General features: G+C 41.7%; 1 protein-coding gene across 1 annotated transcript in view; it reads left to right on the top strand.

Moving 5' to 3' along the window:
• The window catches only part of LMF1 (lipase maturation factor 1), a gene marked incomplete in the record, with an annotated part of 853,471 nt that extends 839,865 nt beyond the window's left edge, over window positions 1-13,606 (top strand). The window contains 1 exon segment of the mRNA XM_053695262.1: window positions 13,208-13,606. Coding sequence (XP_053551237.1) covers window positions 13,208-13,382 — 175 coding nt within the window.
• Window positions 13,607-13,878: the final 272 nt, after the last annotated feature.

The raw sequence follows: 13,878 nt of genomic DNA, 5'->3' as shown, positions 1-13,878 counted from the left end.
TTGGAAACAGAGAGCTCGACAATGAAGTCCATGGAAAGATGTGTCCAAGGACGCTAACCATTAGCAATAGGTTGAAGAAGACCCACAGGAAGATGTCGAGGAGTCTTATTCTGTGCACAAACTGAGCAGGAGGCAACATACGCAGCAACATCAGAACGAAGACCTGGCCACCAGAATTGTCGAGTGATAGACCAAATCATTTGGTTCTTGTCTGGGTGACCTGCGGCTTTAGGATAGTGGTAAGTGTGCAAAAGTTTAGTTCAAAGTTTCTCAGAAACAAAACACTTACCAATAGGTTTCTCAGGAGGTGCATTGGTTTGTGCAGCCATGATCTCCTCCCCCAAGGGAGAAGTCAAATTAGTACGTATAGTAGCCAAAATATAGTCAGGAGGTATAACAGGAGTAGGTACAGACTCCTCCTTGGACAGAGGCGAAAATTGTCGAGAGAGGGCATCAGCCCTAACATTCTTACTACCAGGCAGGTAGGAGACCATATAATTAAACCGAGACAAAAATAGCGCCCATCTGGCCTGTCGGGGCAACAAACGTTTTGCTTCAGATAGATAAGTTAAATTCTTTTGGTCAGTAAGAATAAGCACTGGCACGCTAGTACCCTCGAGAAGATGCCTCCATTCCTTGAGTGCCAAAATGATGGCCAGTAATTCCCTGTCGCCAATTTCATAATTGCACTCCGCTGGAGACAATTTCTTAGAGAAGAAACCACACGGATGCAAGGAACCGTCAGGCGTAGGAGGTTGAGACAAGAGGGCACCTACTCCAGTCTCAGACGCATCGACCTCAAGAATGAAAGGCAGGACAGGGTTAGGATGAGCCAGAACTGGAGCAGCAGCAGAGGCAGTCTTAAGACTATCAAAGGCCTTAATGGCAGTAGGTGACCAATGGAGTGGATCATTCTCTTTACGGGTCATGTCTGTGATAGGTTTGACCAAGGAAGAAAAGTTTTTAATAAACTTTCTATAGTAATTGGCGAACCCCAAAAAACGTTGAATAGACCGGAGACCAACTGGGTGAGGCCACTGCAGAACTGCAGATAACTTGTCAGGATCCATGGAGAACCCTGCAACGGAGATAACATTACCTAGGAAGGTTACTTGAGTCTGATGGAACTCACATTTCTCGAGTTTACAAAACAGGCTGTTCTCACATAGTCTCTGAAGAACCCGTGTATCATCAGAACGATGAGCCTCAAGTGTGGGTGAGTGTATGAGGATGTCGTCTAAGTACACCACAACACACTGTTCCAACATATCTCGTAGGACATCATTAATAAATTCCTGAAAAACAGCAGGAGCATTACATAGGCCAAAGGGCATTACAAGATACTCATAATGCCCGCTCCTGGTGTTAAATGCTGTTTTCCATTCGTGGCCCTCCTTAATCCTAACGAGATTGTACGCTCCTCTCAAATCAAGTTTAGTAAAGACCGTAGCTCCCTTGAGGCAGTCAAAGAGTTCCGTAATGAGCGGAATAGGGTAAGCATTCTTAATGGTAAGATGATTAAGACCCCTATAATCGATACAAGGCCTTAACTCGCCACCCTTTTTCTTCACAAAGAAGAAGCCAGCCCCTGCAGGAGAGCAGGATTTGCGGATGATCCCCCGCGACAGAGCATCGGCAACATACTACTCCATAGCACAATTCTCTGCAACAGACAGAGGGTACACCCTGCCCCGAGGAGGAATGGCTCCGGGTTGCAGGTCTATGGCACAATCGTAAGACCGGTGAGGAGGCAACGTACCGGCACGCACCTTGTTAAACACGTCTAGGAACTCTCTGTAGTCCTCTGGCAATTGAGATACCGAAGAAGTGCACAAGACTTTAACTGGTTTCCGAAGACAAGTGGAAATACATTGCGGGGACCACGACAAAATTTCGGACCTGCGCCAGTCGAGACTGGGATTGTGCTTTTGGAGCCAGGGATAACCCAGAACAACCGGAAAATGCGGAGAGTTTATCACCTGGAACTGGAGGGTTTTAAAATGGAGAGCCCCAACAGCCATGGACAACGGAGCAGTTTCGTGAGTAACGAGTGCGGGCTGAAGGGGCCTGCCATCAATGGCCTCAATAGCAAGCGGAACGGACCGAGGCAAAACATGAATGGAGTAATACAAAAGCACTGTCAATGAAATAGCCCGCAGCACCGGAGTCAACAAGAGCCTGAGTTACTATGGAGGAGTCCACCCAGGAAAGGACATCCGTTACCAAAGGTTTCTCCTTAAGCGGTTCCGGGGACAAGGATAAACCACCCAAGGTCTGCCCCCGACAGGACATTAGGTGTGAGTGTTTCCCGGCATTGTAGGACAAGACTTCAAAAGGTGGCCCTGTAACCCACAATAGAGGCAGAGCCCCTCCCTCCTCCTAAAGGCCCTCTCCGCCGTGGAGAGACGTGTGAATCCCAACTTCATCGGCTCAGCAGTACCTGGTGACTCAGGACCAGGAGGCATGGGAGGAGAGGGAGGCATGGGTGGGAACGAACACGTAGGAGACAACGGAACAGGAGGCTTCCGCAAGCGCTCCTTGAAAGAGGGCCTCTCTCTGAGTCTGATGTCAATTAGGATAAAAAAAGACTAATGCCTCGAGATCCTCTGGTAAATCTCTGGCAGCAACTTCGTCTTTAATCACATCAGAGAGCCCATGAAAGAAGGCGGCAACAAGGGCTTCATTGTTCCAACCTACCTGTGCGGCAAGCGTACGGAACTCAATAGCATACTGAGCAACAGATCTTGTACCTTGCTGAATGGACATGAGTCGTTTAGCAGCAGAGGAGGAGCGAGTCGAAACATCAAATACCCTTCGAAAGGAGGCCACAAATTCAGGGTAATTTGAAATCACAGGTTTATTAGTCTCCCACAAGGGATTAGCCCAGGCAAGAGCTGTGTCAGAGAGTAACGAGATGAGAAATCCCACCTTAGCTCTGTCAGAGGGAAACGCCTGAGGTAACATCTCAAAGTAAATGCACACCTGCTTCAAAAACCCTCTGCACTGAATAGGATTGCCTCCATATCGCTGAGGTAGAGGTGCGGAAACGGGAGCAGCCATAACTTGCGGGACACTTTGGTCCAAATGTGCAGTGTGAGTCAGCAGGGTTTGCAGGGCTAGTGCAAATTGATCCAAGCGGTGATCCTGTACATCCATCCTGGAAATGATGGCAGGTAAAGGTGGATAATTAGCAGCATCAGGATTCATGGCCTTTGCGTAATGTCAGGGTGCCAGGAATCAGACTGAGACAAAAAGTGCAAAAATAATCACACCTTTATTAATAGCAAAAAATAATAAAAAAAAGTCCACAAGTCAAAAAACAAGCCAGGAGTCAAAACCAGAGCTGGTAGTCAGACGAGCCGATTCAGGAGCCAAAGCGAATAGTCAGACGAGCCAGAATCAGGAACAAGGAAAACAGCAGAGTCAGGAACAAGCCAGGGATCAGGAACCAGGAAGGACGTCAGGCAGCCAGGTAATACACAGGAACTCTCACAAACAGGTCTGAGACAACGCAAAGGCAAAAGCATACTGAACAAATGCCCTTTAATTAATAAGTGATGACATCACAATTCTGAGACTGCATCCTGTCTCACATGGATGATGCACACCAGTCTGGCCATAAAAGGAAGTGCAGGAAATGAGCAGCATCCCCTACAATGCACCATACTCAGGAAGAGAGGTGCGTAAAATGGAAAAAACCCTGACACTCAGCACTGCTGATACTGATTGGCTGCTGTTCATTTCTTCATTTATTTATTTTTTTACCTGCAGCTGGGAGCAGGTGAAGTATAACTTTTTACACAGAACTTACTCTGCTGAGCTGAGGAGATCTGAGGTAAAATATCTTCCTTTTTTACATAGAGATGCTCAGGTGATATTTTCCTGTCAGCTTTTTATAGTTATACTGCATCAGTTTCAAGTGATTTAGCATATGAGTATTATGTCCCTTTAAGTAAATATTAATTTTTAATAGTGTTATAGTGAATATTTGCTGTAAATATTTAACATTCCAATGTTCTGCACATAGCATAATATTTTCTATGTATTTCTAAATAGATATTTCTATATATATCTGTATATATTTACCTATATATAATCATGCAAACAGTATATATATATATATATATATATATATATATATACTAGGCGATAAGCCTGCCCAGAAGGCAGTCTATTTAAAATTACTGAAAAATATAAACTAAATAATAAAAAATAAAAAAAATAAACTTAATCTAATACCCCTATAAAAATAACCCCCCCCCCCCAAATAAAAGCACCTCCTAATCTAACAATAAACTACCAATAGCAATAGGGCCTTTTCTAGGCATTACCCTAAGTTAAACAGCTCTTTTACCTTAAAAAAATTACAAAGTACCCCCTAAAAGTAACCCCCCACACACACACACACAAACTCCTAAAATAAAAAACCTAACTCTAAAAAAACCTAAGCTTTTTTGAACTAGGGCCTTGGCAGTGATGGCCCTGGTTTCAGGCTGGTCCTGATTGGGTTCTGTTAACTCTGTCGTGAGGCCTAGTTCAGTCATGTGGCGTCTGTTAGGCTGGATTGATCCGGTTTTGGCACGAAGTGCTTTGCATGGTTCACTTATTATCTTACAGGTTCAGCGTCTGGGGCTAGCGGAACAGCTTTTATCAGGTTGATAAAATGAGCAGCACCTTGAGTCCCTTAAAGGGGCTTTGCAGAGCTTTACTGGTACACTCATATTTAAGGTTCTGCTGTGACTCTCTCGGTTGTAGACAACATCCTGTCAGGACTGGAGTCTTTCTCTCCCACGTGGGTTAGAGGATGGAGGACTTGGTTCCTTTTGCCGCCGGTTTCCGTGCGGTTTGCCCTTGGGGTTAATGGTTGTCTCATTTGTCCTGAAGGAGTTAGTCGTTCCATTCCTGGGACAATAGGCTGGGTTGTCTCCTTTTCCAAGCTTTGCTTAGGGGTTTTCTACAAGGGGATGCCCTGCATCATGTTCCTTGGATGGGCTCTATTCGTAAGGAGATTATGGAGACTAGCCTTGTTCTCTCCCTCTTCGGGGCTTTGTACTCAATGTTTGGTACGCCTTTTGAGGCTCTGGGGTCTTGTGTGACTACTTTAGCTCTCTCTGGGTGTGTGGGACTTGCAAGGACTCTTTTCTTCCATTGGGTTGAGATTATGAGTGAGTCTTGTAGCGTTCTCGGGGATGGGCCGGTTGCTCCTTGCTCAGGCATCTAGTTTTTGAGTAATATTCCCCGGTGGGTCTGTTTTTTATATCAGACGGGGTGTTGAGTTCCGGGATTTGTTTGTTTTAAGCATATTGGGGGCTTGGATCTATCATCGACCTGGTTGCTACGGTTGCTGAGGCTTCCGCTATGTCCTTGTGGACCAAGTTGCGGATTGTTACCTGTCGTTTGGGACCCAGGTCTGATCGTGTCCTCTAGTTTCAGGGAACTTGGCCTATGACCAATGGTCTGGCTAGTTGATCTGGTCAATTGGCCAGGTTTTCTGACAGCTAAGGCTTGCCTTACGTTCTAAGGTATGGGTTTCCTTGGTCAGCTTGGTATCCGCTTCAGCATGGCAGGCTATTTTTTCCAAGGGACCCTTGAAGTTCATCTTCATTGGAGATGTGGTCTCTGGGTTTGGCCCGTGGCTTTGTGCCTTGCTTTACATCTGCCCTCTTTCTTGGGGGGGACTAGTTTCCTCCTTTTCGGGGGTGTGGTCCCTGTCTGGGGACTCCTCCTGGGTTCAGGAGGTCGGAACAGAGGTTTAGACTGTTTCGGAGAGAGATATGCTCTCTGGGTTGTTCTGTTCCATCTGGAGATTTCTGGCTTCGCGTCGAGCCTGTGTTTGGGCCTGTTGCTGGATTTCTCTGGGTCTACGGCCTTATTGACTGTCTCCAGAGAGGAGTTTTGGAGTTGGCACCCGAACTCTGTTGGGATGGCCGAGGCCATTCTTCCGTCAGTTTGAGCTGGTGTTGGTTTTTTTTTATGTTCCCCTGTTTTCAGACCTGCCGATGCTTGGACTGGCCCAGCTGGGAGTGGGTTCTGGGACCTGTTGGTTATCTTTGGGTTGGGGGTGCAGAGGGCCTCATTGAGGCTCTGTGCTTCTTCCGTTTTTTTTAGACCTATGTGCAGGTCTGGAAGCTGGGTTGCCTAGAGTGGACCCTTTGTCTGGGAGATTTTACAATCTGTTACCTTGTTTGGCTGCTTTTTACTTCTCATCAAGTATTTTCTTCTGTGTCATTCTAAGAATGGCTGGGGGGGTTTGACCCAGGGGTGCCTCGTCTGGTTCTGATACCCGTTTTTGTCTCTGAATACTTCTGTACTTGGAATTCTGTCAATTTGAGGACTTGTTTTTCAGTTGTTTTCTGGGTGCATTTGCATGTGGCGAGAAGGTTTTTCTCTTTCCAGGACTGGTCCTAAACCTTGTGGTTTCTGTTTGGACTGGGCGTTGCCCCTGGTTTGTTGGGACCTAGTACCCATTTGGGTTTTTGTGAGCCGGGCTCGCTCTCGGGGATTATTCCTCTTTTGGAATTGTGGTAACCTTTCGGTTTCCTTTGGCTCTTCTTGTCCTATCCGTGTTAGGAGTGTCGGCTGGTGTTCCCTTCTTTAGTAGGGGATGTGTGGTCGGGGACCGACTGCTGGGCGATGGTGTCTCCTGGAGGCTTGTTGGCTCAGTTGAGTCTGATTTGCGGTCTCTAGCTAGGTTTCTGGACTATCTGCGGGCCAGTGTCCTTTGGGGCTTTTTCTTTGCTATGTTTTCTCGGCTTCGGACAAAGCGGGGGTTTGTTGGGTAGTGGTTTCAGACTTGATGCCTTTAGAATGAGCCGCCTAATGTACCCTCCCGTTTTAGCATTCAGTGTCCTCTATAGCTTGGGTATTGTTTTCCCAAAAGTAATGAATGCAGCTGTGGACTCTTTCCATTTATGAAGAAAAACTTAAATTATGCGTACCTGATAAATTTATTTTCTTCAGATGGAAAGATTCCACAGCTCCCCACCCGTATTTTTTAGGTGGGGCGTCTTTATTTTATTCTTCTGGCATCTTTTCACCCTGATGTTTCTTCTACTGTTCCTTGACCCTCAGCAGAATGACTGGGGGATGAGGGAAGTGGGAGGAGTATTTAAGCCTTTGGCTGGGGTGTCTTTGCCTCCTCCTGGTGGCCAGGTTCTAAATTCCCAAAAGTAATGAATGCAGTTGTGGACTCTTTCCATCTGAAGAAAAGAAAATGATCAGGTAAGCATAATTTAATTTTTTTTACCCTGACCGCAGGGTATCTCGCTAAGAGGCATATACTTCATTTTTGTATGGGGAGGAGATGCATACATTACTAAAGTGCACAATGAAAATCATAATTTAAAAATCATACAAATGAATAACTGAAACATTCACACAAAAATACACAGGAAAACATTGTATTGTTAAGATGCATCAAAAATAGTAACAAAATTGTTCACCAAAAACCATATTTTTTCAAAAGCGTAAAATTTTATGTAAATTACACAGGAATAAATAAAATTAAATATGCACAGCATAAATCATAATTTAAGTACACTGAATGTGCAAAAAAACCAACAACATAAAAATTTGTACAAAATACAAAGCTTAATAGTTTGGAGTTTTTTTGTAAAATGGGCTGAACATGGTTGTTCTATGGGCGTATATGATATTTTCTTTTAAATCCCAGCATAATTCTCTGAACGGTTTCCCCCTACAGATCTCACTGTTTTTCTAGCAACTTAAAAGGTGGCAAGCTTTTATCAAAATACTCAAAACACTTATAACCCGAATAAAAAAACCTATGCATACGAAAATAACAGAACATTTAAGGCACAGTGCACTGAAAACAGTGTATTTTAATTTGTATTAGGCGTAATATTAAACATTAAACATACATCGGGTTCTCCCTGTGTACTTTGTCCTTCATTGTAAACTTTTACATAGTAAGGAGTTCTCATTATTTTTATGGCAGACAGCTTGCCACTCACAGGTACAGACCCTTTTTTACCACGTCTAGAGGGGCAAATTTTTTAGAATTGGCCCCATAGATGCACTCTCACTGTGGTGATTGTCACTATTAGCACTGGCGCCTTCTTAACCTGCCTTTAAAATGGGATCTCACAATCGTGAGTTCAAAAGGAACCTATTGCAATACGATTCCATCCTCACCACTGCCAATTGAATGTAGGCATGGTGGGCATACGGCTTCCAAACTGGAATTGGCAACAGTTTCCTTAAAATAAAGCACAGCAGAAACAAAACTTCATAGCGTAACTTTGTTTCTAAATCTTTCTTGTACAAGATGGGATACTTATACTCACATTGTCATGTGCTACAATAGCTCTAAGAAATCAGGCATTATATGAATGACCTACAGTAAAGCAGGAACCCTTCAAGTGCAGGAACCCTTCAAGTGTAGCACTTATTAAAACATTAAAAACATAAGGAGGAGGATGACACTCAGAGCTCTAATCATGGCTGCAGTCACTAAGTAGATGGTATATAGGACTTGATTTATCAAGCCTTCTCCTCCCCTACGACTGCAGGTTTTCAGGTGGAGAATTCCAATCTCCGCGGTCTCGTCCGACCAGGGAGATTGACAGCCACTGCCCTTGTGTAAATGGCTTGTGCGGGCAGGGGACGGGATTGCACACAAGCGCAAAATAGAGCTCATGTGCAATGTTAAATTCCGACATTGGATTGCTGCCCGACACAGGAGAGCTCGGGCAGACAGGGGTGAATGTGTACACCCCTGTCCGCCCTTGCGTGATAAATCGAGCCCAAAGTGTTTCTTTTACAAGTTAACAATATAGTTACCAATGTGTATATATGTATATATATATATATATATTTATTTTTAAATACATATTTTATGTAAGTTATAGATTCTCAGACATCCCAACTCTCCCTGAAGTTCAGGGAGTCTCCCTGATTGTAATAGCGGCTCCCTGATGCCAGCAAATGGAATGCAATCTCCCTGAAACTCAAAGTACCATGATCCAATGTGGCCTAAATCCGGAAAAGTGTTTCTCTAAGGAATGCCTCTAGTTGCTGGGACGTTATAGAACCCTCAAAGCATGCATCAGTAACCAAAAAGCCCCCACTCATTTTAATAAAATAAAACATAAATACTACCTTATTTACTGCACGTAATTTAAACTTCATATTCTAAAATATATAAGCATTCAACAAACGTACAATCATTGGAAAAAAAGGTTTGTTGTATGTGGTTCTGCAATAAAGCTACTTTTTTTAATGTGACTTTAGTAGGAAGCTATTTTAATGATAAGTCTCTATCTTATTTAGGGTTTTAAGGTGTCCAATATATAAGTGGGGGGGGGGGGCGGCGCAGTGACGGGTGAAGTCACCTCCCTGAAATTCGTTTTTGCAGGTTGGGATGTCTGGATTCTAGGCACAGATGAAAGTACTTTGACAGTGATTTTACGAATATTTTATATGTATATGCCCTCATTGCCCACACAGTAAATTGTGACTGCACATGCATGCTTAGAAGCGCGTTAAATTAGGTCATGATTTGGAAATGTGCTAAAATTATGTTTCAATGTTCCAGTTGATAGTAAGCTGAGACCTGGAATTTTCCTGCTTTTTGTTTTTGAGAGAAAACGTATATACCCTATGCATGAATTCAAGTCTTTGCTAATAATTTTATGATTTGTTTTATTTACCTTATGCTAACATGCGTTTCAAAAAATGGTTTACGATCCTTTGGGATCATTCTGTAGAAATCCATTGCTTTTACTGGACTCTGCTTTATTCTCTTTTCTACATCAATTAAACAGTCACTTTGAACTGACAGCATTTATTAGCACCCTTAAAACATAAATGTGCATTTATATTTCGAAACCATTACACCTAACCCACAATGGGATAATGTTGAAATAGACTGAATCTATTTTTTAAAAAAAAGTATATTAATTGCTCGAGACTTTACACATGGGGATGGCTTTATATCCATGGCTTATAGACCGGAGTAGGCCCGAGCTGAGACCTGTAAGAAAGTTTTATGGCTTTTAATGAATTTATGCCTTTCTACCAACAGCCCTCTCTTTGATTTACAATTAAGAGGGAAACCTTGAAACAAGGTCTCCAGATAAAAAGTCAGTAATATATATTATATGTACATATCAAAATAATAAAACTCATGTTTAGGTTTATTCCCCACCCTCGCTGGTCCTGTCAGGTCGTTAATTTTGACAGAAAACACAGTTCCTGTTTTTCCCTCCAAAAATCTCTCAGCTGTTAGCCGGGGGACAGCTGTTGCCCTCTGGAACTAATTACAGCTGTCTGTGAGATTTAGACCACTTTGGTATAACTCAAATATTGCTTCTAATTTTTAACGCGTACAGTTGGAAGATGTCATAACACCCGGTCGTTGGGTGACGGACCCTTGAAAATGCTTTCCACTCGCAGCTGCTACTGGGCAGCGTGGAATACAGCAAGTTTAACCATTTATCTTCCAGAAAAGATCAGTTAATTTTCTTCAATTTTTTTATGCATTAAATGAACAGAATGAGTTGTGTTGCATTTTATATAACTCGTTGTTCAATAACCTCTGCTTTCTTGATATCGTGCTTCAATAAAATGGTAGAGCTTGAATTTTATTGTTAAATAAATGGCAAATAAAAATAGCTTTTAGAATATTTCTGAGTTAAAGGGACATGAAACCCAAATTGTTTTTCTTTCATGATTTAGATAGAACATATACTTTTAAACAACTTTAATTTACTTTTAATTTATGTAAAGGGACAGTCTACACCAGAATGTTTATTGTTTAAAAGATAGATAATCCCTTTATTACCCATTCCCTAGTTTTGCATAACCAACACAGTTATATTAATACACTTTTTACCTCGGTGATTACCTTGTTTCTAAGCCTCTGTAGACTGCCCCCATATTTCAGTTCTTTTGACAGACTTGCATTTTAGCCAATCATTGCTGATTCCTAGGTAACTCCACGTGTGTGAGCACAATGATATCTATCTGAAACACATGAACTAATGCCCTCTAGTGGTGAAATTCTGTCAAAATGCATTCAGATAAGAGGCGGCCTTCAAAGTCTAAGAAATTAGCATATGAGTCTACCTAGGTTTAGTTTTCCACTAAGAATACCAAACGAACAAAGCAAAATTGGTCATAAAATTAAATTGGAAAGTTGTTTAAAATGACATGCCCTATCTGAATCATTAAAGTTTATTTTGGACATGACTGTCCCTTTAATAATTTACTTCTAGTATCAAAGGCGATTCACTCTTGGGCCTCCATTACATATGGAGCGTCGCCCGCAAAAGCCGGCGACGCCAGATTTTACGCGATTTTGGTATTACATATACGGCGTAGTATACAAGTTACGCGCGTATTTTTCACCCTTCGGACGTATTTTTTTTACCAATAGACTAACATAGAACAGACGCGCAATTTGGTATCCAATATACAGCGTAAGGACTTACGCGCGCAGAATTCAGAAAATCTACACCATTCTCATCTCGCCACAAATTGCAGGCGCAGCAACCCTTGCACTGACTAAAAAAACAACGTAACTCCCTGGAAGCCTTAACAAACACATACATTTCAGCAGCATCTCAAGGTTAAAGGGACAGTATACTATGATATTGTTTTTTAAGGTTTAGTTGTGTATTTGAAATAGTTTGAAGCCACAACATAATCAAATGGATTGAGCTTGTAGGTACTTTATCACATTGTGGACATATACTTGCTTATTTACTTTAAATTTCTACTCAAAACAATCAACAATACTTGGAGGAGAGAACAATGGGAAATCATAATTGTATTACCTTCATCTCTTTATATATGGGTTTATATATGAATTTTGAATAGCGTAATTACGTGTCGCAATTTTATATGAAATTGCGGTTCATTTTTACGAGTGTTAGCCTAATTTGCATAAAACTACTCTTTTTTTACACTTTCCGTGGACAAAATACTGGCGTAAGTTACTTGCGACGACTAAAATGTGTATTTGCGCACATTTCAGAAGATCGTAAGATTGTCCTACTTACGCCAGTTTAGCATCTGACGGCGCAGTATATGTAATACCCCGATGTGCAAGGTGAAATTACGGGTGGCGCGGGTTCCCTCGCTTGCGCCAAAACCTGCGCCGTATATTTGATCGCGCCCTATGTATCCTTTGTTGAAGGAGCAGCAATGCATTACTGGAAGTTAGATAAAGACATCAGATGAGCCAATGATAACAGTTATATTTGAGCAGCCACCAATCAGCAGTTAGCTCCCAGTAATGCATTGCTGCTCCTGAGCCTACCTAGGTATGATTTTCGACAAAGGATAAAAAGATTAGAAAGCTAATTAGATAATAGAAGTAAATTGGAAAGTTGTTTAAAATTGCATGCTCTATCTGAGTCATGAAAGATTTTTGGGGGGGTTTCATGTCCCTTTAACTTGTGGAATAAATCTTTATATATCTTTGTTGACTTTGAATCAATAGTATGTTAACTTTTCATAACAGAATATCTTCAAATATATCTTGAGAATGAATTTAAAAAGGCATCCTGTATACTGAATACTTCCCTATAGAGTGCTTTGGAAACATAATTTTACGGCAGTCAAGAAAGATTTGTCTCATGTTGTCTGTTCAGCAAATTTTGCAGAACATTCATGAGATGATAATAATCTCCAGATTTTTATTTTCTGTAGTACAGTATGCCAAGTTTATATTTCAGGAATCTGGGTGATTTGTAAAGGGATATAAAAGTGCAAAAAGAAAATGCTCTAATATGTTAACCCCTTGCAAACAGGTTAAACACATAGTTAAAGTTAGCTCAAGAGCAGCAATGCACTATTGGGATCTAGCTGAACACATCTACTGAACCAATGACAAGAGGGATATGTGTGTATCCACCAATCAGCAAATAGCTCTCAGAAGTGCATTGCTGCCTATCTAGGTATGCTTTCCCTATTTTTATGCATATTATATATCAACAGTTAATCACTGTATTGCCAAAGATCTGAACAGAAAATAGATGTTTTAAAGAAATGTAAAACTGTCTTTTAATACCAAACATCTTTTTAGTTTGCACTCTAGGGACATAGATTTTCAGTCCTCTTTATCATATTCCCTTTATTGTGGCAATTTAGTACAGGTATAATAGAGCCCCTCCCGTATTATGTTATCACCATAGTATGTGTTTATTTTTACTCTCTAACCACTCTTTGTTGCCCCCTACAGATGGATCAGGGGAGAGCACTTCAGGTATAAGTTCAGCCGTCCGTGGGGCACACACGCATCAACAGGGAAATGGTGGATCCGTAAAAGGATTGGTCCTTATTTTCCACCAGTCAACCTTCCTGGACTCAAGATGTTCTTCAAATCTAGAGCCTGGCCTCTGCCAGCCAAGCTGTAAAGCCCATTTAAATGGGCAAAGAAAACATTTTCTTTCCTTTTCTTTCTTTTTCTTTTTTAACAGAATCAGGTGATTTTCTGTTTGTAATTCGTTTTTCACTAGACATATGATTCATTTTTTATGGACTTTCCTAATTTTAGGTTTTTTTTTCTAAATGTATACTGTGAAGACATTAAATTGTCAAGAAAAATAAATAAATATTGCAACGTGCCTTAACTTAATAATCTTTCATTGTTCTTTACTGGTCACAAGCTGACTGTGTGTAAAAACATAGTTCTGTACAAGGGCTGCCCAAACTAGGGTTCAAGGCTCCTCTCTCTGTCCCTCTTTCATTGGTCTTCCTTATCTCAATCACTCTTGCACTGGTTTTCTGTCTCTCTCAGTTCCTCTTTCTTTTCCCGTTCCTCTGGGGTTGTTCCTCACTCCACCCCTCTGTCATTGCTCCTCCCCCTCTGACACTCTCTCTCTTTTCCTCTGCCCATCATTCTGTAATTTT

The sequence above is a fragment of the Bombina bombina genome, chromosome 11, assembly GCF_027579735.1.
Source record: "Bombina bombina isolate aBomBom1 chromosome 11, aBomBom1.pri, whole genome shotgun sequence".
Classification (NCBI taxonomy): Eukaryota; Metazoa; Chordata; class Amphibia; order Anura; family Bombinatoridae; genus Bombina; species Bombina bombina.
This window is presented reverse-complemented; position numbering and strand designations above follow the sequence as displayed.